A 21,305-nucleotide genomic window follows, 5' to 3' on the forward strand; every position below is an offset into this window, starting at 1 on the left:
CTGCATTTTGGATTGAAATTCCACATCCCGCTGGCAGTCTCACTTCATCATTTGACACATCCGTCACTTGCTGTGGACTGCTGATGTCCTGGTGGCTCTCCCAGGTCCCAGTTTTGACCAAGCAGCATTATTTGGAGGGGCAGAACATCACCTCCTTGGTGCTTTGCCATCGGTTCACCTGCATCACACAGCAGGGCTGCCCAGAAATAGCCATTGTATTGTAATAAGTGCTATCATTAAAGCTGTGATCTAGCTTAGGTTGGATTAATCCCTTACCTCCCTTCTTTTCCACAGCTGTTCAATCAAGCACTCTGGGTTTGACATCCATTGACAGTTTGATATCCATTCAGAAGTCGTTTTGGGGGAGGATGTTTGAAATTTGCCAGTTGGCAGGTTAGGAGCTTCTTGGGCAAAGGGGAGAAAAAACCAGCAGGAGGACCCCAAATGCTATTCCTGGAAGCTGAGGAGAATTTTTGGTGCGTTCTGGCAGTTCATCAAAACTGGGCAGGGAAAAAATCTGCAGCCTAAGAAAATGGGAGAAAATAATATTTTTATTTTTTTTGCTCTCAGCCATTCACCATGTCCATTCGTAGACGGATTTAATGTGAGAAGAAAGTTTACAAAGAGGCTGCAAGTTGCTTTGGGTGTATCTGATAGTGACAAAGCGAGAGGCATTAACCTTTCTAAAGGAACACTGCTGCTCCCAAAATATTGACCTGTTGGTCTGAACAAAGATCTCCTGTGTGCTGATTTAAACCCTGGTTAGAACCAATGATTGGAAACCATAGCTTTACTCCCTCTACGCTGTTTTCTCAGTGCATCTGGTTCATTTGGGCCCTTTCCTGGCAACTGCTTCTGTGTTTGTGTGAAAGATAGGATGAAGATTACAACAGCACCTAAGGTTTTTTTAGAATATTTTGGAATATCATATCCCTGAAATATCTTAGGATTACTGGGAAATGTTATTTTTAGACTCTTGATTTTTTACAAGGCTGGTACAACTGGTGAAAGACTTTAACAGTTGGAAATGTAGCGGACTGCTGAACTGTGAAAACAGTACCTTGTTTTACTTTATGTAACTGCTTAATTCCCTGCCTGGAAGAAGGGGAGAACGAGTTCCCAATTCCTGGAAACAGCGTGTTCATGTTGCTGTGGTGTTAATCAAGCCCTGCACTTTGCCTTAACTGCTCTGTACTCTCCTAGGGCTGTAGGACTAAAGCTGTTTCCACTGAGAGGAGCTGAATTTCCATTTGATTTCTGTGTTGTTCTCTGATTGTGGGCATGCTGGAATGAGCCCACAAAAGCCCCCTTGTCAAGGAGTTTCTGTGATATGCCAGCAAGCACCAGATGTGAAAACACGGCAGAGCAACAGCTCCCCATTGCCGGAGACAAAACATCAAATCCAAAACCGAATGGACGCTGGGAATCCTTGATGTGTGTCTGAATTGCTTCCATCTCCTCTGCTGCTCCATTAGTGGGTATCCCCACAGACCGTGCAGTGTTCTCTCTGCTTTCCCCCTCGTCTGGGCTTCTCCTGCCAATTGCCTGGCATTGTCAAGTAATTGGAGTGGAAAGGACAAGTGAAAGCGGGGTTGGGCGCTGCCAAGGCTCCTGGCCTGGCAGCCGGTGGGTGATGCTGGTAATTGTTACCAAAAGTGTAATTGGTCCGGGCTCTGCCTGGGATTTCAACAAAGAGGCCTGGAATTCCTCCTCTGAGACACCTGAGCCCTGCCTTTTCTCAGTTGTCTCTGGCACAGGAACGACTTGGGAGGTAAATCTGACCTGTCAGTCGGACTTGGAGCTCTCTTGGGGTTTCTCCCCGTGGTGTGGCCTCCCTGCTCCCCAGAGTCTGGAGGTGTGGGGGCAGAGCAGCCTCTTGGAGGGTTCATCACAGAATCCCAGAGTAGCTGTGTTTGGAAGGGAGCTCTGCACATCACCTGGAGCAGGTGACACAGGAATGACTCCAGGTGAGTTTGGTCCCTGGACAGCTGTTCCAGTGCTCTGCCACCCTCATGGAAGGAAGTTCTTCCTCATGTGGAGGTGGAACTCCTTGCGCTTTTAGTTTATGGCTGTTACTTCTTATGTTATGTTCTTCCACTGGGCGCACCGAAAAGTCTGGCGCCATCCTATTGACACACCTTGGAGATATTTGTATGGATTGATGAGATGCCCTCTCAGTCTTCTCCAGGCCAACCAGGCCCAGCTCCCCCAGCCTCTCCTCATGAGAGAGGTGCTCCAGACCCCTCGTCATCATCATCAGGTGATTGGTGGGGTACAGGATAAGCAACAACCCCCCTGGTTTTTGGTGTGACACTACAAATCTGCAGCTCGACCCCTGGCTGACACGGAGGCTGCAGCTGTGCTCTGCTGGCTTCACCCTGCTCAGCAATTGCAGCAATGCCACCGCCCCAGTGAGCGGCTTTACAGGTCCTGCGTGCTGCAGGGGACACTCCAGCGCCCAGTGACATTTTAGGGATGGACTGGATATTTTTAGGAAGCCGTAAGAGCTGGAAAGGGGGCACAAACCAGCTGTTGTGTGCTTCTCGTTTCCCCAGTCGCTGCACCAGAATAGCACACAGACTGTTATCTGGGGTGATGATATCCCATGCCGAGTGACACCTGGTTGAATTACTGAGGCTTTTCGCATGTTAATAGCAGACTGGTTATTTTTGATTTGTTGTGTGGGTTGTTTTGGGGTGGGTTTTTTTTGCTGAGGTAGAGGAGGGACAGGTGCAGTTGTCTGAAGTTATGATGGCCAGTGGAAAAAGCAGTGGTCCAAGAGATTTAGGTCTTTCTGTGCTCTGGTTAATGTGACAGGGCGACAAACCAGGAGCACTCACAACTGCTCTGGGCTCCCTTTGCTCCATGTCTGCTCTTTGTCTCTTTAGCTTTTTCTTTGCTTTTACTGCTTGTTGTGTTCTTGCCTCCTTCTTTTATCTTTTTCTCCCCTGCCTTCTTCTAAATCCTCATCAGTATTCTCCAAACTCATCCCATACTCACAACGTACTCGTGCGTCTCCAGTTTTATCTCAGTTTGTCTTGGTCTGGGTGTCTGCAGGCTCGAAAGTTTTGTGCCATTTCTTGCTCTTTTGGCCCCTGTTCTGCAAACTGACCCAAGTAATGTAGATGTATCTCTCCTTGCAGCAGGGTGTTTTTAAATTCAGTTGAATTAGGTATCATTTCTTCTTTTGATGTTGGGAAATCCAGGGAATTAATAAATTATAATGGCACTACTTGGCGTTTAAGGAGCGCTTTCCGTCTTCAAAGCGCTCTCTGCATGGTATTTCATTATTTATACTGTTAATTATATTAGTACTTGTAAGGAAAAAGCCCCTTAAGTTGTCATTGATAAAAATACGCTCTCAACAGGCTTGGAATTCAGCATTTAGATCGCAGCAGATAATTTGTCCACTGAGGAGCAGAGCCTTGGAGAAGACGTCAGGCGATTTCCAGGAGCTCTTTAAGTGTCTACTGACAAGTCTTGCTTTATGTTTAGACCTGTATTGCCTGGGAGCTTTGAAGTGTCCTTGTACGTGCTGGGTGAGCACTAACAAAGCCTCACGGCAAGACAGATAGGTGGGATCCAGACTTTCCAAATTGGACTTCAGGTCTGTTGCCAGGAATCTTAAGCTAAATGTTCAATTGTCCATAGACCTGGACGCTGAGACTCGTGAGGTGCCTGGATGACTCCCATATCCCAGCAAATCAGGTGGTAGTTTCCTGACTATTAACTAGATAATGGATGTTTTAAAACTCTGCAGAGAAGTGTCAGATTTGATCCAGCACCTGGCAAAAGGAATTTAGAAGCAGCTGATCTGAGCCCACAGACAGGAGCCAGCCTGCTTCCTGCTTGGTCTGTGATAGAAACCAGGGGAGGAAGAAGAGCAAAGAGGGGTTTTCTTACTGCAAACCTGTGCGTTTAAGTCTCAGAACGTGAGTACGGATGGCTCTGTGCTGACCTTGTGCCGTGAGAGTCCTTTGGTTATTATTCCACTGTGGAAGTTATTTTCCTTTTTGTAAAATTTTAATAAGCGTGAGAGGTCAGAGGTGAAGGTTTAGGAGAACCGAGAGATGGGGGCACTAAGCCTGCCCACTCCTGGTTACCCCGTGGCTGGCTTCCCTGCAGGGAGCTGCCAGCTTTCAAACAGAGCGCTGCTGAAGCCAGCGGGGCGAGTTAACTCCAGTGTGTGTGTGTGTTAGCTAAAGCTTGGCACACACATCACTTAACCTTCATTTCTGCTCTAACTGCGCCATAAATCTGCTGGCAGAGATGCTGTCAGGGTCTCTGTTCTGCGGCCGCAGTGTGAGCGGGGGAGAGCCAGCTGTGCTCCTGAGCAGGAATTACCATCCCTCCTTGCCTTTGCCACATCCCCCCGGGGGCTGTGCACCTTCTGAGGTCAGCATTGCCACCATCATTCCATCAAGGGAGAGTCTCCCTAAGTTTCTGACGCCGCTGGAGTGTTTGTAATGCGTGCATGACCTTTTGCCACAGAGAGGAGCACAGTTTGATGTGGGAGAAATGCTTTGGGAAAGCAGGGGAGGGACACAAGGATATTTTTTTTTTTTGGCAGCATTTTTGGCTGTCCCACTATTTGCAGATTGATACTCTTGATCCAACACCCGACAGAAGTGCCCGAGCAAGTGGCCTGGTTTTTCAGGATATTTTTTCTCTCATTAAGCGGCCTAATGGGCCTTTAAGGCACATTTCAGTATTTTATCATTATGCTTAACAGTTTTAGTAGTTAGCTGTAAATGTGCTCACGGCAGTCAACTGTTAATCATCCTTCCCTAGCTTAATTTGCCCAAGTTGTACTTTGCACTGTGAGTAAATTGAAGCAAATCGCTACGTGGTGTAAATGAGCAGCAAGGTCTCCTTGCAAATCCTTTAAAAACGAGGCTGGATCGCTGGGATAGGGGCTGTCCATCCTACACAGGGAAACATCCCGTGCGAGGTCAGTTTAGCCCAGTGTCTGTCCATACAACAGGGACAGGGATTGTCTTGCTGGAAACAGCATTTTGGGTGAGAAGCTGATCCTCTTCTTCCCGTTTTTTTTTGCGGAGGCAGCGTGGGATCGTGACCTCAGCGTGGAGGGAATGGAAGGTGGTCAAGCAGGGGTGGTGAAAACCCTTGTGAATTAGCTGTGAGTGTTCCAGCTGGGTGCGCTGATCCAGCGGTGGCAACAGCTGTTTCCAGATCTGTCAGACCCTCTGCTTGGCCAGAGTCTCCTTGGTGGTGTTTTGGAATAAACGTGTCCAGGTAGAGCCTGTTCGTGCCTGGCCACACGTCCAGGAGTGGGTTTGCCTCAAAGCCACCTCTGGGATCAACCTGCAGTGTGGACAGTCTGAACACGATTACGGGGAAGTTTTCCAGTGGGGTTGCACTCACCTGGAGTTTTGGAGGCTGGATTATCTTGCTGTTGGAGTTGATTACTGGCCGTGCATGGTCTTGTCTTTCAGCTGCGTGTTGGAAGCTGTTGAGTGAAAAGTGCCTACGTTGGGCCTGATAAGTGCGTGGGAGGGAGGGGGCTCTGTTGCAGTCTGTCTCCGTGGAGCTATTTGAGACACGTTGTTAAAACAGGACGTTCCTGGTGCTGCATGGGTCTCGTTTCCAACTTTATTTGCAGAATAACACGTTCTGGAAGCCGGATTCTTGCCAAGACTGCAGATGCCTAAGCAGTGTTGTCACCTGTGAGCCTACGGTCTGCAAAGCCCCTCAGTGTGACTTCCAGAAGGTAAGGGGTGAGTGCCTGTGGCTGCCCAGAGCCAGGCACAGGCTCTTGTGTCCTTGCACTCCTCCTTGGAGTGAAAACACGTGGTGTGTGAAGCCTTTGTCCCCTTCGCCGCGCTCCAGCCAGAGGCCGGGTCTTGGAGCAGCTTGATCCCAAAGGAAGCCCCTGAACTGGGCTCAAACCTCCCAGCATGAGCTCAGCTTCCAGTCCCCCTTCGTCTGGAGGTGGGGCTGGGGCTCCCTGCAAGATGCAGATGGGCACTTTCCACTCTGCTGAGCAACAACAGAGCTGAGATTGTCTGTCTTCCCATTTCTTCTTCCTCGTGATGGTTGCTGAGCTTTCGTTGTCTCCTGCTTGTCTTTGTCTGGGTCTTCATTAATTGGCCATGGAATTGGTCTTGCATTAACATCTGGATTGCTGGGGTAGAGTGCACAAATAGCAGTGAAAATGAGTGTTTTAAAGAGGCTGTCAGTATAATTATGTGGCTTTGTGAAGCAGGTCAAAATGTTTCCCAATATGACGGCACTAATGAGGAAATAATTTTGATTCTTACTGGTTTTCCCCATTATTATTGCCATGTATTGATTAAAGCTAGACTGAACTAGTAGAAATTTTTGTGCTTAAAGAGGAGGGAAATCAAGTGCTGTCATGGCACGCCTAATAATGAGTGCACTAGATAAAATGATAAAAATCAGATAAATGAAAAGGTGGCAACTTTAAAGCTCAAAAAGGAAAATAGGCTTATAGTGTGAAATGAATCTGTGTGCCTCCTTGACATTGGCAATCTTCAAGATAAAATGTTTAAGTGTTCTAAAAACATCTGGTCATTTAAGCATTGAAAAGGATCACCAAGGGTCTCAGAAGAAAAAATCATTTCATGCTTCAAGGCTAAACCACCGGCAGGAAAGCAAAGTCAGAAGTCACCGTCCCTCTCCATGGTTAATTTCTTTACTACTCATTATGAGATTTCTGCAAATACTGCTGATCTTGTTTCAGCGACATGTTGTCCCATGTTTCTCAGTGGCCTTTCACTGAAGAATCTTGAGTTTTGTCTTGAACCAGTGTGTTCTATTCTTTGAAAACTGGTTCAGCTGAAGAATTCCCACCTGTACTCTCGGGGGTGTAAATCCTGCCGTTATTTTGAGCACACACAAAGTGCTGTGCCACCTCTCAGCAAGGGGATGTGGTGTAGCACCATTCTGTATTTCACTTGAAACTTTTCCTTTCTGAACTGAGAGCACCAGGTCCAGTGAGGCCTCACAGCTTCACTTTCATTTTAAAGTCCCTGTTTTGATGTCAGCTGTTCATTGTAATCCTGTCTCTTTTTAGGGAGAAGTGCTCCAAATAGCCTCCAACAGGTGCTGCCCTGAGTGTGCCTCCCGAGCTGAAGGATTTTGCCAGCACGAAGGACAGATCCACAGTGTGAGTGCTCTGTCCAGTTCCTCAGCAGGGGACAATCCTTACCTGTTTTCAGCTCCCTGTTTCTTTCAGCCAGTGGAGGATGCTGAGCCGGTGCGCAGGGGAAGGGATAGATCATTGCATTTATATCCTGTCACTGTCAGGTAGTGGAATTTAGCAGGAGTTTGGTCAGCAGGGTTTGCAGAAAGGGAATGTGTCGCTGAGCAATTGCGTTTCCTGCATGGCTTAATGGGAGAGATTTCCCCACTTGTTCCTTCCCTTTGCTGTTTCTGCGAATGACTGAGACAGTGCAGAAGGGGAGCAAAGCACAGTGAACTTGACATATTAGCTGTGCTCAGAGAAGGCTTTTCTCTCAGCAGCCATCTATGCTGCTGGAGATTGATTGCTGCTCTGCGACCCGGGTTCTCTATTCTGTAATCCTGAATTATTCAAGAAGCAGGTTCTGGGATGTGGTTTCACCTAGGGGGGCTGAAAGGCCAAAATAATCAGAGTAAGTGTCTGGAGGTAAAGAAAAAAAATCAAGATTCATGGGTAGTAGTTAATGAATCATGTCAAACAACTGGCAGATGTAGAAAAATGGCTTAACAGCAGACTCAAGTCCTATGTGTGGTCTCTTACAGACTTTTCTGTTTGACAAGAGGCAAGTCAGGTCCAAATCTCAAGAAATAGGCTAAAATGCCCAGACACATTTGCATATGTGGGCTGTGCTCTCCACACCTGAGATGGATGTTCTAACCCTCTGTTCCAGTGTGAGGCATGGCCATCATGACGCTGGTGCAAGCTAAAGGAAAACTGGAACAGGAGGGGTAGCACACCCATCCTCTTCTCCTATTTCTTTATTCCTGTGATTTGGTGGTGCTATGTTTCATCAGAATACATTTTATTTCTTCTTGTGTTATTTCTGCATTTTCCTGTGCTGTTCTCTTGCTGCAGCTTTTGTCTTTTGGCTCTTTTTGGGAGCCTGTTCTTTCGGTAGGCATCCCCCACAAGCAGGATATGGGCATATTTGTACCTAGAGTCGCATTTCGTATCCCAATTCCACTGCCACGTGGTTCAGAAAGCCACTTTTTATCAGTGCCAAGTCTCATCCTTGAGAGAGGAGGAAGCTGGAAAGGGACAAGGCTTGTTTCCAGGTCTCACTGTGCTTTCTGCGCCCTGGGTTGTGTTTTGTGCAGCACGGCACGCAGTGGGCCAGCTCGGGATGTGTCTGGTGCTCCTGTGCCCACGGGAAGGTGACCTGCAGCCCCAGGACCTGCCCAGCCCTCACCTGTGGACAAGGGGAGATGCAGGACACTGCCCAGGGCTCCTGCTGTCCCAAATGCGTGGGCCCTGGTGGTGAGTACTGTCTGGTTCCGTTGGTTTGAGCTCAGAACCTCCTTTTAGCCACACATCTGGAAAGCTTTTCTTCTCTTGTTCGGTTTTGTTGGGAAGATACTGGCGGCAAGCATGTCTTGTAACTCCCTTTCTGTCCTGCTGCCATATTTGCATTTCTAATGGCTTCACCCATGGGCCAAGAGGCGAGGACAAGCTTTAAGCAGTGAGCAGATGCGCCTAACATCTCCTCATTTTGGAGATTAAAACTGGGGGAAAAACCTCAGGTATTTCCTATGCACTTGGACTGCAAGTTCCAAAAATGCTTCTTCAGCTGCTGGATGCCTTGACTTGTAGGGTCCCAGTGGGAGAAGTGTATCCAGAGCTCTTAATTCACAAGCCCCTTGGAAACTGGTGGAATTGTTACCCTCTTAACCTGCTTTGACAAAGTGCAGTTTTGAATTCTGAGATGCACGAAAGCTGTGTTTTAATTGTGGGTGACAGAAGAGAATTAAAGGGCGTTGGAAAAGAAACTTCTCCCTTGTTTTCCTGTCCCTTAGAGCCTTGCTCCTTCGATGGCCACGTGTTCCAGGATGGCGAGGGCTGGAGCCTGGGTCGGTGCTCCAGATGTGTCTGCAGGGATGGTGCAACTCAGTGCTCCACAGCTTCCTGCCAGCCTCTGCTCTGCAGCCAGGTCAGGACCCTCCAGCCTTCTAGGAATGTTCCTCAACACCTCCTTTTCTGTGGGCAGCGTGCATTTCTCATGCTGGGGACCAAATTAGCAAGCAAAGCTTCCGGGTGACAAGTGGGTGATTTGGAAAAGAGATATTTGACCTGCAGAAATGGTGTGGAGTGATGGTGAAGCCTGTGTGTCTTTCCCCAGCATTTCATTTTTATTGTCCCTTTGCTGGTTAATTAGGCACAAATTCTGTCTAAAGAAACTGCTTTTTTTCCTACTCAAAAAAAAAAAAAATCTGGAGTTGATCAGGGAATGTTTTTTTTTTCTGTTGAGCAAAGGAATTAAACCACAAGATTTATAATGGGGTTTATCTTCACAAATTTCAGTGTTTGGTTTGCAGCTGCAGAGTTTGATTTGCAGGTCTTGTTCCTTTTTTTTTTTTTTTTGGTACACGAACTCTAGAAATGCATTTGAGAGTAGTCAGCTGTGGGTGAAATTCCCCTTTTACCTTCAGGAGTTCAGAAATACAAGGCAGCCTGAGCTGAGAGAAAAGTCTCAGAGCAGCGTTCCTTCCACGTGTTTGTGTTTAGAAAACAACAAAACTGGGAAGAGGAGCTAGGCAAACTCACGGTTTTAGTCCAGATGGGAGAACAGGGACATTGCTGTTTCCAAGGTCTTTGCTGTGGACAAGTGATGAGTTTTTAGCATTTATGCAGGGATCAACACAGCCTAAACCCTCCAAGACTCTACACAGCGCTCACACAGGGTTAGTCAAGGCAGCAAACTGTACACAGTGCTCCAAACTCTGGGCAAATCGCTCAATTTTTTGGAATTCTTGTTGTTGTATAGGAAGTGCTGAAGGGTGTGGCTGTGCTCTTTGGATCTTTTTCATCGGGCCCATTGTACCCTGGTTTTGGGCCCCTGGGTGTACTCCTTTGCAACAGCATGCCTGGAACTGGCTCCCTGGAAATCCTTGTCTCTGACCTTGACTTTATGTTTTAGGGACTGCATTTCCCAAGTGTTTTTGAGTCTATTATCGTGCTTCAATGATGTATCCAGAAGCTCCCTGACTGAGAACTCTTCACTGGGAAAATCAAAAGCAGTACTCATAAACCTTTTTCTCTGTTGATGCTTTCCCAGCTTTCTGTTACTGCACCAGATGTTTGCACAATTAACACTTCTTTTTTTTTGGTAGAAGAAACACCACCCGTTAGTGTGTGCGTGCTGATTGTGTTTTGCTTTGTCCTGAGATATTCTATTAGTATTCATTTACTAAGTACTCTGCACTAAAACAAATTTATGCCTGCTTTAGTCCCCTCCTTTCCCACTCCAAGTGGACTGGCGTTACCTGCTGAGCCACTTGCACTAATGTTTAATCAGCTAGTCATTAGGATCTAATTTATGGAATCAGGAGTGGCTCTGTTGTTGCTGTAGTGCATTTGAGAGTAACTGGCTGGCAGCATCCAAGTTCATGCAGCAGAAAGCTGATTCTGATGCTGTTCCAGATATTTCCCACCAAGGACATTTCCCAGCGGAAGGGACATTAGCAGGATGTGCAAGGAACCTGCTCTGATCTCAGTCAAACCTAACATTTTCTTGCATGGGCCTTTATCTCTGTCCCTCCCTTCCTTCTCCACTCCATCACAAGCCAAGACAAAAATTCTCCCAGGATTAAACTCTCATCTTCCATCTTTCAGATAACTTTGCTCTTCCCTAGATGCTGAGGGAGAGGAATGCCAAAAATTCCTGTTGCATGCCATCAAAATACACAAAACTAGGTCTTTTAACTCTGCTGGGAGATCTGTCCTTGGTAACTTTTGTACAAAGTCTTCCACTCTTTCTTTGAAAGCTCAGGGTTTGACTAAAGGAGAAGATGAGGTGAAGGTGCTTGGCATTTCTACTCTAATTCCAGTCCAGCGGTCTGTCTTCTGATCATCCTGGCGTGGCTGGAGGGAGGTGCTGATGAACAGTGCTATTCCCAGTTGTTGGATGTACATGGACTGGGAGCAGCGGAATTCAACAAGTTTCGGGTGGTTGGAGTTGGGGCATGCAGGAAAAGTTGTGTTGGTGTGAAGTGCCAGCCTTTTTCAACGTGATTTAAATCCGTCATAAAAAAAAAAATTGAAATTAGAAAAATCCAGTTTTAGGCATAATTTAGCACCTGCACAGACAATATGGATGGATTTAACTAAAACAAGGCAGATGCCTGAGAGGTGATGAGTGTAAATCACACCTTCAAAGCCTTAAAATGTGGCAATTCCCGAAAAAAAACTTCTCTCATCCATCTCCTGCTTTATTGTGCTTCCCTGCGTTGCTGTATATTTATTTTTTTCCTCTGTATATCTCTAGGCCTGAATATAAGCACTTTATGTCATGTGTGTGAATTTATCTGCATCTCTCTGTGTATTCAGGCCTCTGCTGCCATCTAAATAAGCCCAGAAAATGAGGTGGAGGAAACATCTTTCAAGCCTTTTACTCTGCTCTTGTGCTGCTTTTCGGGCCGAAACAAAGCCCCGAGTGGGAGTGGGTTATCCCACGGATGCTAAATGCCTGGAATTCCAAGCCCTGATGCCGGACCCCCACGTTAACTGTTCATGCTTTCTTTTCTTTGTCTCTGCCTTCTCTTTAGGAGGAAGTCATGGCTCTGTCTCCTGGAAAATGCTGCCCAGAATGTGTCCCAAAGCCCTGCTCAGTGTCAGGAAGAACATTCCAGGTGACTTGTGGCAAGCCCCACCAAAACCACTCGCGATTTTTTTGGCACATCTCTCTTTCCCTTCTCCCCAGCCTCTGATTTTCTGCCAGCACTGATAGCTTAGTACAAATGCTGCTTTCTTCCCTCCTGGAAAGGCAGGAGAGTTGAAAGAAATCAGGACTTGGTAAGAATTTGCTGGCCAGCAGAAAGGAAGCTTGCTGGGCAAAGCAGATGAGGCATTTCCTTTTCACACTTGTCTTGAAGGAGGAAAGCAGAAAGCACTGCTGGTCATAGTATTTATAGCTTTCATTGTGTCATCTGGGATTAATTGTATGCATTATTTGATGAATGTATGTATGTGGGATTTTCTGTCAATGATTTTTTTTTTTTTTGGTTAATAATAGTAGTTCAGGCTTCCCCAATGCCACTAGCTTGCAATTAATGAGAAATACAAACCCACAGTGTCATCTAGACCTCAGTCCCTCTTCTTCCTGTTTACTGAGCGTGTAGAGATCAGCATTTTTAAAGGAAAGTTTGCTGTCTGATAGAGACATGCAGAAGGAGCCATCATATTCCATAAGCAGCTCAGGTTTCTGGGAGGAATTTGGTTGTTTTCCAAGGGTGTTTAAGAACTGTATCCATGTCCTTTTTCAACAGCACGGGGAGCAGTGGAAAAAAAACGCCTGCACTGTGTGTGTGTGTCAGAGAGGAGAAGTCAGGTGTCTGAGAGAGACCTGTGGCTCTGTCACCTGTGAGGAGGTACTGAGAAATTCCCCCCACCTCTGATACCCCAGCTGCACCTTCTGCAGTGCCAGGGGCTTCAGAGAGCCCTGCTCACTGCTGGGTGATGTTTTTAGGGGGAGAACAAGGTGCAGCGCCCCGGGAAGTGCTGTGAGGAGTGTGTGTCTTCCCAAGGGAGCTGCCTGGACGGTGGCACCATCAGGTACCACGGAGACATGTGGAACAGCACCCGCTGTGACTTCTGCCTGTGCCAGGAGGGGCAGGTCACCTGCCGGGCAGCTGAGTGTGCCAAAGTGGAGTGTGCCAAGGTGAGAAAGGCTTTCTTGTGCCAAGATGGACCTGTCAAGTCTTGGGATTTTATTTATTTATTTTTTTTCCTTCCCCTTTTTTTTTTTTTCCTTGACTTGAGATACTCGAAGAGCCGGCCCTTGTTTTGTGCAATCCGCTCAAAAACACTTCACAGGGAAGGAGAGCGAACCTGGAATCTCCCGTGCAAGTTTTGCACGGTGGGCTTCCATCGTGAAGCAAACCAGTGTGAGTCTAATAGAACTTGGATTCTCTCCCATGCTGGGTCTGCCTGCTGTAGTGGAGGGTTAGACACACAGAGGAGTCACTGGTGATCACTGGATTTACCAGGCGGTGAAGATAGGGAAAATGTGCAGGTCAGAGATGATTAAAAGCTTAAGAAATGTTCTTTTTATCCTCATTCTGTGTGCTACAGTGGCCTTCAGTAAGGTAGCTGGATATGGAAGTCAGTGTTCTACTTTTCTTCATTTTTTTCCATGCCACTCTTAGCATGGAAGTGAAGCTGGCAAGGTGTTTTATTCCCTGTGCCGTTTGCTCCAAAACTAATCCCCTCCCTGCCAGGTTATGTTATATTTGCTCTGCAGTGGATGTGCAAAATGCATTAGATAGGGTCGAATGCTTCACCCACCCACATACAAATATGCTTTGAATTGGCTTTTTTTTTTTTTTGCAGTGGGATAAGACTTCTGTGTTGTTTGTCACTGCGCGGGCTGAGAGGATTGGGATTGCTCAGCCTGGAGAGGAGAAGGCTTTGGGGTGACCTAATTGTGGCCTCCCAGTTCCTGAGGGGCTCCAAGGAAGAGGGAGAGACCTCACAATGTCAGTGAGGAAAAGGGAAAGAACCCAGTGCCTTCCTGGGCTTTCTGTCTCAGTAGTGATGCTTTTCTGGTCACCCTGCCTGTGCGTGCTAAATCTCAAGCAGCATCACCCTTGTGGTGTGTCTGAGGTCCAGCCAAAACACAGACTAAATGGTTTCCCTGGATCAGCTTGTTTTAATGAATATTCAAAGGAAAATGCACACGTGGACTCCCAGGTGGTACAAAAAAAGTGTGCATCAAGGTATAAAAGTGTACGTTCACCTGTGCCTTTGAAACAGCCAAAATGCCCTGAGTGTGGGACCCAAAGTCACCCTTGCCATGCTGCTGCTGCTCACCCGACCTGAAACTGCGCAGAGAGATTTTGCTGGATGAAAAGTCGTGGTTGTCATAAAATCTCGTGCGCTCGCCAGCTGTTTGAGCGAGCTGCCTGCGTGCTCCTGGCTGTAAATTGGATCATTTACACTAATGATGATGGCGTGCTGTCTTGGCTCAGTGGGGAGGATTAGTTAATATTCACGCTCACATCTTGGGTACTGACAAAAAAATTCCATTATTCAGAAAAGCCAGGGGTGTTTTCCAGAACAATAGCTGGAGATGTTAAAGTGTAGGGTTCAAAACTCCTCCAGTCATGTTCAGTCCTACTTTGCCTCAATAGTGCAAGGTGTGCATTCATTAATTACAAGGAAATGTTTACTCAAAAAGCAAACACCATGTTTTCTTTTTCCTTTGTATTTTCCTGCTGAAGTTGCAGGTCTGTTTATTTTTTAGGCACCTGCCTCAATAAATCAGAGACGATGTGAAGCCAGGAGCACTTGGGTTTCTCTCTTCATAAGGCACTATTAATTTCCTGGTCACATCATCCTGCTGGAAGTGTAATGAGGTCACAGATAGGAACTGCAAGTGGTTTAGCTCCAAACCCTTTCAAACAAACTTGTCCGGCAAAGTATCAGTGGTGATTCTGACCTAATCCTCAAAAAGCCATTTTCAGCAGGCTGTGAGCATGTTCTCAACCTGGAATATGATCAATCTCTCTGCAGCAAAGCCACGAGTTATCTCCCGCAGCCTCTCTCTTTTCTGAGCCTTGGCAGAGCGGCGTAGCTGCATTTTTTTGGGCTAGGCAAGCCGTGTTCCATGGCTAGTTGCTCCCAGTTTTCCTGTAGCCTGTGTTTATGGTCGTGGATGGGGATGGGAGAGTTTACAGTACACGGTAGTGACATGGGATCCAAAGCCTGCCAAAGGCATTTTGGAGTAATTGAAGAGCAGAAATGCATAGAAGCAGCAGAGAGAGATTTAGGCTGTGTGTGGTCCTAAGAGCCAGGTGGTTCCTCCTCTGTTCCCCTGCTCAGGAATGCACCAGGGATGGCAGAGTGTGGCCTGGCTTAGGTGTTCTCCCTTGGTGAACCTAACAGTGACCAGTGCTGCTGTTACCCTGTCTGTGCCTTTAACAATTCCCGTACAAAAATGGATCGTGCCAGTGTGGCCCAGGGAAAATTATCCTGGAACAGGCACCCGATGGGCATAAATCAGAAAAAACCGCTGGGTAATCTTGGAAACCGAAGCTGTTTCTGGTGAGCCGTGTCCTGGTTCCCTAGGAAAAAGCCTCTCTTCTAAATATTCAGCTTCCATTTGGGCACAAAGAGTTGTGGTGAATTGGGGCACTTTATTCCTTTCTCCCGCTGCTAAATTCTTATCTTCAAACTGAAGTTATTTAAGTGGAATCTGCGGAGCTGTACAGTTGTGACAAAGAACAGGCTTTTTCCATCTGGGATAAATAGAGCATGTGCTTTGAAATTCTCTTGGGGAAGTAAAAGTAGAACATTGAGAATGAAGGTAAGGCTCTGTGCGTTGAAATCTTGAGGCTGGTCCGGTGAAATCCCAGTGATCCACAGTAAAAAGGGGGAGTGTTTCTCTGCGGGATTTAGGGATGAAGTTATGGCCTTATCGCTGAATTCCGAGGCCTTTTCTGAGGTTTGTTCTGCAACTGCAATGTTCGCTAAGCACATTTTTCAAACTGTACCTACAGAGATGAAGTGGGATAGGGAGAAGATAAGGTGAAATTAGATATTGGAGATTGCATTCCAGGGCAAGAGCTGCTCTGCCTCGGCATTCCACCGTGGTTTTGGCGACGTTGATTCCCTTGGAATTGCTGCAACCTTTCTCTTCTTCGCAGGGTGAAGAATTAATTCACTTAGAAGGGAAGTGCTGTCCTGAATGTATCTCCAGCCATAGTTACTGTGTTTACAAAGAACATACCAAAGCTGTGAGTATCCTTGTACTTTGCAGCAGGGAGTAGAAAGGTTTGGAGGGGTTGGCTCTCCCTCTCCGGTTCTGAGATGGATATTATTTGCAAGTGTAGCAAAAAAATAATCCATTAATATTATCTGCAGACTGCTTTTGCAGTTTGCAGAAACGCTTGTGTGCGTCTGCTGCGGAATTTCGGTTTTCCTTGGTCTCCTCTGTGCAGTCCAATCAATCCTTTCCCTTTAATATTTAATATCCCTACCCAGAGGTTTCCTGCACATTTCATAAAGATAGTTGATTTTAATCCTATCAAGTAGAAGCTGCAGAGCTGGGCCAGTGTGTAGCTTTCTGCCAACGTATCCTACTGATTATAATCTTTACTGCAACAGGGGCCCGTTATTAATAGTTTCAAGGAACTTCCCTCTGAAGTTAAAGAGAAAGGAAACCTTGATTATCTCGGTTTAAATATACCAGTCGTGGACTTTTCACTGCCCTCACAGATGAGGGCTGGAGCTGATCGCTCTCTTATTTTGCCAACAGATGTGGGAACTGGGAAATTTAATATTGTTTGGGGCTTTTTTTAGATGCTGAGCCTTTCTTTGCACAGATCCCTTTCTCTGCCCCAGGTGAGCTAAAACACTCAGGTGTGAGGTTTGTTTTTTTTTTCCTGTCGGTGCTTCGTCCTCTCTGAGAGAGGAACTGGCAGTAAAAAGCTTTGTGAGCATTTAAAACGCCCGCTGTCTTTTCCTGTGGACCCCTTCATCCCTGTGCCGTTCCACCCGGAGATCTCCACGCCTGGCAAATCCACTCCACAGTGCCGAGGCTTTCCGTGTTTCTCCTGCAGAACGGGGAGCGCTGGGCAGAAGGGCCGTGCCGGGAATGCGAGTGCCGGGATGCGGCGGTGACCTGCTTCCAGCGCTCCTGCCCGCCCTGCCCGCGGGGCAGCCGGCCTCTGGAGGCGAAGGGGGACTGCTGTCCGCGCTGCCAGCCAGGTACGGAGCCGGGGCAATTCCTTCTTCCGGAATCTCTGCAGCCTCCACTCCCCCAGCACCAGTGTGATCCCCGCGTGGAATCTTACCTCGCCTCCAGTTTCCAGTCACTAATTAACTCGTTTCTGTGCAATTTAGTTCTTAGATAAGTTTGAGGCTCCCGGTGACTTCCCCTGGTTTAAATGACGGCTTTGTTTGGGCATAAGAAGTTCTCCTCGGGGTTGGTGTTTTGGAAGTGCTTTGTCTTTTTTTCTTCCGCTGCTCCTTTTTGAATCCTAGCGCGAGTTTTGGAGTTTATGGGCTCCTGATCATTTCTTGGGAGTGGGAAGAAGAAAGAATGTGCATACACTGTTATGCCACAAGCTCACCTGGGGCTGAATGGCTGCCAGTTAATAATTGTTTGGAAAGACCAGCATAGCCTTGGCTTATTTGGTCATTTTGCCAATAAATTCCTTTTTCTCCAGGATATTGTCATTCCCCTGGATTTACATTCCGTGGCTGGGAGGCTTTTGCTGTGGGTTGCTCGTTCTTTTCGGTAGCTCTTCTTGTTGCAGTCATAAAACTTTGGTTTTATCAGGGTGCTCCAGTTAATGCTTTATCTCAGTGAAAAAGAAAATAGCTTCACAGTTTAATTGTGCTGGAGCGCCTGGGCACATTTGCCATCTTCTCGTTTTAAAGCTTGTTATTTTGCCGCATGCTAATGGAAATGCAAAGCACTACAGAAAGAAAAGTGAGGAAAACGGGCTTGGACAGTTCCAATGGAATTGTCCTGGATTTTTGAGAGGGAGCAGCATCTGCACAGGCTGCCGAGGAAGGGGTAGATGATGATGAAGTGCCTATGTCTGCTGGTTATCCTTGAAAAAGTGGCCATTTAGCTTTCAATTTTGGAAAAACTAGGCTTCGGAGTCGTGGTATTGGACATACAGAGCCAAGCCTGCATTTTTTTGTGTCCTGAAAGGTAGCCGGCAATTTCCCTTACCCAAGCCTGCTCTTTTCCCCCTGTGTTTTTCTGTCTTGCGGTGGTGGGGGATCAGAAACAAATGCAAAATGCAGCCTGCAGCAGTTCAATCTGTGAGCCCGGAACACCAGCCCCTGCTGCATCTGCTTCCATAAAGCCAGCAAGAATTGATTGCTGCTTCTCAGAGATGTGCTGGGGGAAGCTGGCAGAGAGAACCCACTCTTTTTCAGCCAGGGGAAAGCAGAAAGCCCTGGGCACTGCTATATTTGTGTTAAAACCAGCCAATATTCCCTCTCACTGAGAACTTTTGGCTTGGAGCTTCGCTGAGAACATTTGGCTGGGAGCAGAGGGGTTTGTTTAGTAGCCAGAGAAAAATCATTCTCTTCTGTATCTCTCCAAGTACCTGTGGCCAGGAACTACTTCTGTGGTGCTGTGGCATCAAGGTTTTTCTGGAGGGGGAGCAGTCTGCCACCTGTACTCTGACCTGGCATTGCCACAGAGTCGTGACTTACTGCAGGGTTTGGCTTAAGGAATCTCAACTCCAGGTTGTTTCGGGCCATTAATTCCTGGTGACTTAAAATTTTTACTGCTGAGGAGCCATGTGGACAGTGAAGACCCTTTTAATCAATTGCCTAGAAAATCTGAGTCTGTATAATGACTTCTCACATACTAAATAGAGCAATAAAATATTTAGCCCCTTTGATATAATCTAATATATAAAAATCCACTCCAAAGCTAACACACCTTATACCACCCAAGGAAATAAGCGATGGATTTCACTTTGCTCCCGGAGTTGCTTTGTTTTGCTCCTTCCTGACTGCCAACACTGCTTCTGTTTCCCCCCTCTGTGTGCTGCCCCTGTGCCAGGTGAGTGCCACCCAGACTGTGTCAGCTGCTCCCAGGCCTCTGATCGCTGTGACTCCTGCCGGGACCCCAGGAAGCGGCTGCAGGACGGGCGCTGCGTGGAGAAGTGTGCACGGGGCTTCTACCAGCACGGGGGAACCTGCTTAGGTAATTTCTGCAAGGGGTTAGATCCCCCTTCTCTGCTGCACCCTGTACTTTAGGCTGTGGGATCCCATGGGTTCCTTCTAAAGAGATTGCCAGGCTTTGGTTGGAAAAGCATCCAGGCACGTGCTGTGTTGTAACCATGAGACCTTGTGAGGTTTTTTTGAACTCTTTAGCTGAAGTACGGCAAAATCGTCTCATTTTGTCGGAGCAATGTGGGGGGTCTTTCTGCATCAGGGATTTGGGATTGATTTTTCTCCTCTCTTCTTTCTCCTGGAAGCCTGCAATGAAACCTGCTCAGCCTGCACCAATGGATTTGAGTGCTCCTCATGCCAGACACCCCTGCTGCTGAAGGACGGGCAGTGTGTGGCTTCCTGCGGGAAGGGCTACGTTCAGGATCTGCTCCTCTGCACAGGTACCTCGAAGCAAAAGAGGCTGCAGTTCTCTGTGGTGGCCAAAGAGCAGGCAAAAGCTGTGCCTGGGCTATGAGATCCCTCTCTCGCGGCATCTGCTGTTGATATAGGTGTTAATGTTCACCCTAGAGTAAAGGAAGGAGTGAGTGAACAGAAGAACCGAGCCATACAGGGTAAAATTGATCACTGCTTGGGGAAATGTTCATGACGATTCCTCAGTGCGTCAGTTCTGTTGTGTGTTTCTTTCACTTGAGTGCAGATTGCCTGCTCGCGCCAGACCTTTCAGGGCATGGCACTTTGAGGGGTATAGAAAGTTGCTTGGAGGCGTGGGGGATTGATAGGACTCAGGAAATACTTTCTGGGGAAGTCTCCTGCTTTGTTTTGCCATTCATTCCATCCATACCGTGCGCTCTTCCTGGCAGCGCATTGAGCTCACTGCTCTCATGAAGCATTTTTACAGAGTAAATTGGTAATTCTATAAACCACTTGAGATGTATCTAAATCCTTTTTCTTAGCGGTTGGAAAGAGTAAGATTCAGAAGTTAGCTTTCTCTTTGATGGAACTATGACAGCGCTTTTATGAGCTTCCCCTGCTCCTTTATAATACTTTAAACTCTTCCCAAACTGTAAAGCAGCTGCTTTTTCATCATGGCAGTTTAATTGTTTTCTCTAAAATGAGCACTTTCCTCGTCTCGATGTTGGCCTTTTTAGAGGGCTTCTAATTATTTCTGCAGTTCTGATTCAGCAGAGGGGTGGAGCAAATGCTTAACTTCTGAGCCATCGCTTTAATTTCTTTGGAACTAACCCTCCTGCTCAGAAGTAAATACAGGCTGAGGGCTTTTTGGCACATTTCAGGGCGAAGCACTTTAGATGGTAAGTCCAGCTTCCTTTTCTGAAGTGGTTCCCCTTGAAGAGCTGACCACTTGTTTCAGGTTTTGGAAGTCTGAAATACCTCTGTCCTCCAGCAGCCGCTACAGCCCAGGGCGCCACTGTGGATGTATAAATAGACGAGAGAGACCCAGTCCAAAAGAATTTATAGGCTTAAGTATCACACAGTCTTCTACTTCATTTGGTTTCGTTTTATCATTTCCTTTCCACCTGTTTGTGGTGTTTTAATTGGCAGTGCCCATGTACTGCTGAAGGGGTAGGGAAAGGCTAATGTTTCATTTTATTGCTGGCTTGTAGATTATTGATTGCGCGCTCCATCCAAATTTGCAGTCACGCGTGCTTGTAGCAGAATGTTGCTGGGAAAATTTGTTCCTCTTTCCTCAAGGGAATTTAAACCAATTTGCTTTAGTTCTGCCTGGCTGCACTTTCTGCATAAAGTCAAAGCAGTGGAGAAAGTCTTACGTTTCAGATGCGGTGCGTAATTCATGGCCATTCACTCTTCCCTTGTATCCTCTTTATTTCTGCAAATCTCTAATCAGATTGTCCGAGACGGGCCTCAGAGTGCTCCGAAAGATTTTCCTCGTAATGGTTTTAACATCCACAATAAGCACGTTCCAAAATCACAGAAAGGATGAACTAGACTGTGTTAATTGCTGTAGTTCCAGTAAACTCCCTCTTGAGGAATTCGCTCTGGACTTGAAAGAGACTTAACACCAGGTTTCTTGCTCTGTCCTCTTGTTGAAGCACTGTTGTCTGTGTTGTAGAAAAACACAGTGAATTAGCCTTTCCTTTTGTTCACGTTTTATATAACAGCTGGTCTAATTGAGTCTCTTTTGAATTTTTGATTGCAGCTGTCTGATCTCTGCCCTGTTTTAAACCTACACTGGGGCTGTTTCCTGTCCCCATCCCTCCACTTGCTTCTGTGAAGAATTAAAACCATTAAGAGAAAGTAAAGTTGAGAATAAAAGGTAATGAGTTCAGTGATGGTGCAGTGGATTTAAAGATCACAGTTGAGTTTGTGTCGGGCAGAGTGGTGGGTTCTCCTTTGGCAGAAACAGAACGCCCCCACCAAAGGCAAAGCAAAGGGAAGCAGAAATAAACTATGTCTGCGTGGTAGA

General features: G+C 46.8%; 1 protein-coding gene across 1 annotated transcript in view; it reads left to right on the top strand.

Annotated features, from left to right (window-relative positions):
* FRAS1 (Fraser extracellular matrix complex subunit 1) overlaps positions 1-21,305 on the top strand; it is a 101,572-nt gene that overhangs the window by 20,701 nt on the left and 59,566 nt on the right. Inside the window, exons 2-12 of the mRNA XM_066184773.1 lie at positions 5,624-5,731; positions 7,058-7,150; positions 8,323-8,482; positions 9,019-9,152; positions 11,767-11,850; positions 12,487-12,588; positions 12,687-12,878; positions 15,865-15,954; positions 16,780-16,927; positions 18,750-18,893; positions 19,168-19,302. Of these exons, the coding sequence (XP_066040870.1) occupies positions 5,624-5,731; positions 7,058-7,150; positions 8,323-8,482; positions 9,019-9,152; positions 11,767-11,850; positions 12,487-12,588; positions 12,687-12,878; positions 15,865-15,954; positions 16,780-16,927; positions 18,750-18,893; positions 19,168-19,302 (1,390 nt within the window). The remainder of the gene's footprint in view (positions 1-5,623; positions 5,732-7,057; positions 7,151-8,322; positions 8,483-9,018; positions 9,153-11,766; positions 11,851-12,486; positions 12,589-12,686; positions 12,879-15,864; positions 15,955-16,779; positions 16,928-18,749; positions 18,894-19,167; positions 19,303-21,305) is intronic.

This window comes from Chamaea fasciata, unplaced genomic scaffold (genome assembly GCF_029207755.1).
Source record: "Chamaea fasciata isolate MVZ Bird 193981 ecotype frontalis unplaced genomic scaffold, bChaFas1.0.hap1 SCAF_6, whole genome shotgun sequence".
Classification (NCBI taxonomy): domain Eukaryota; kingdom Metazoa; phylum Chordata; class Aves; order Passeriformes; family Sylviidae; genus Chamaea; species Chamaea fasciata.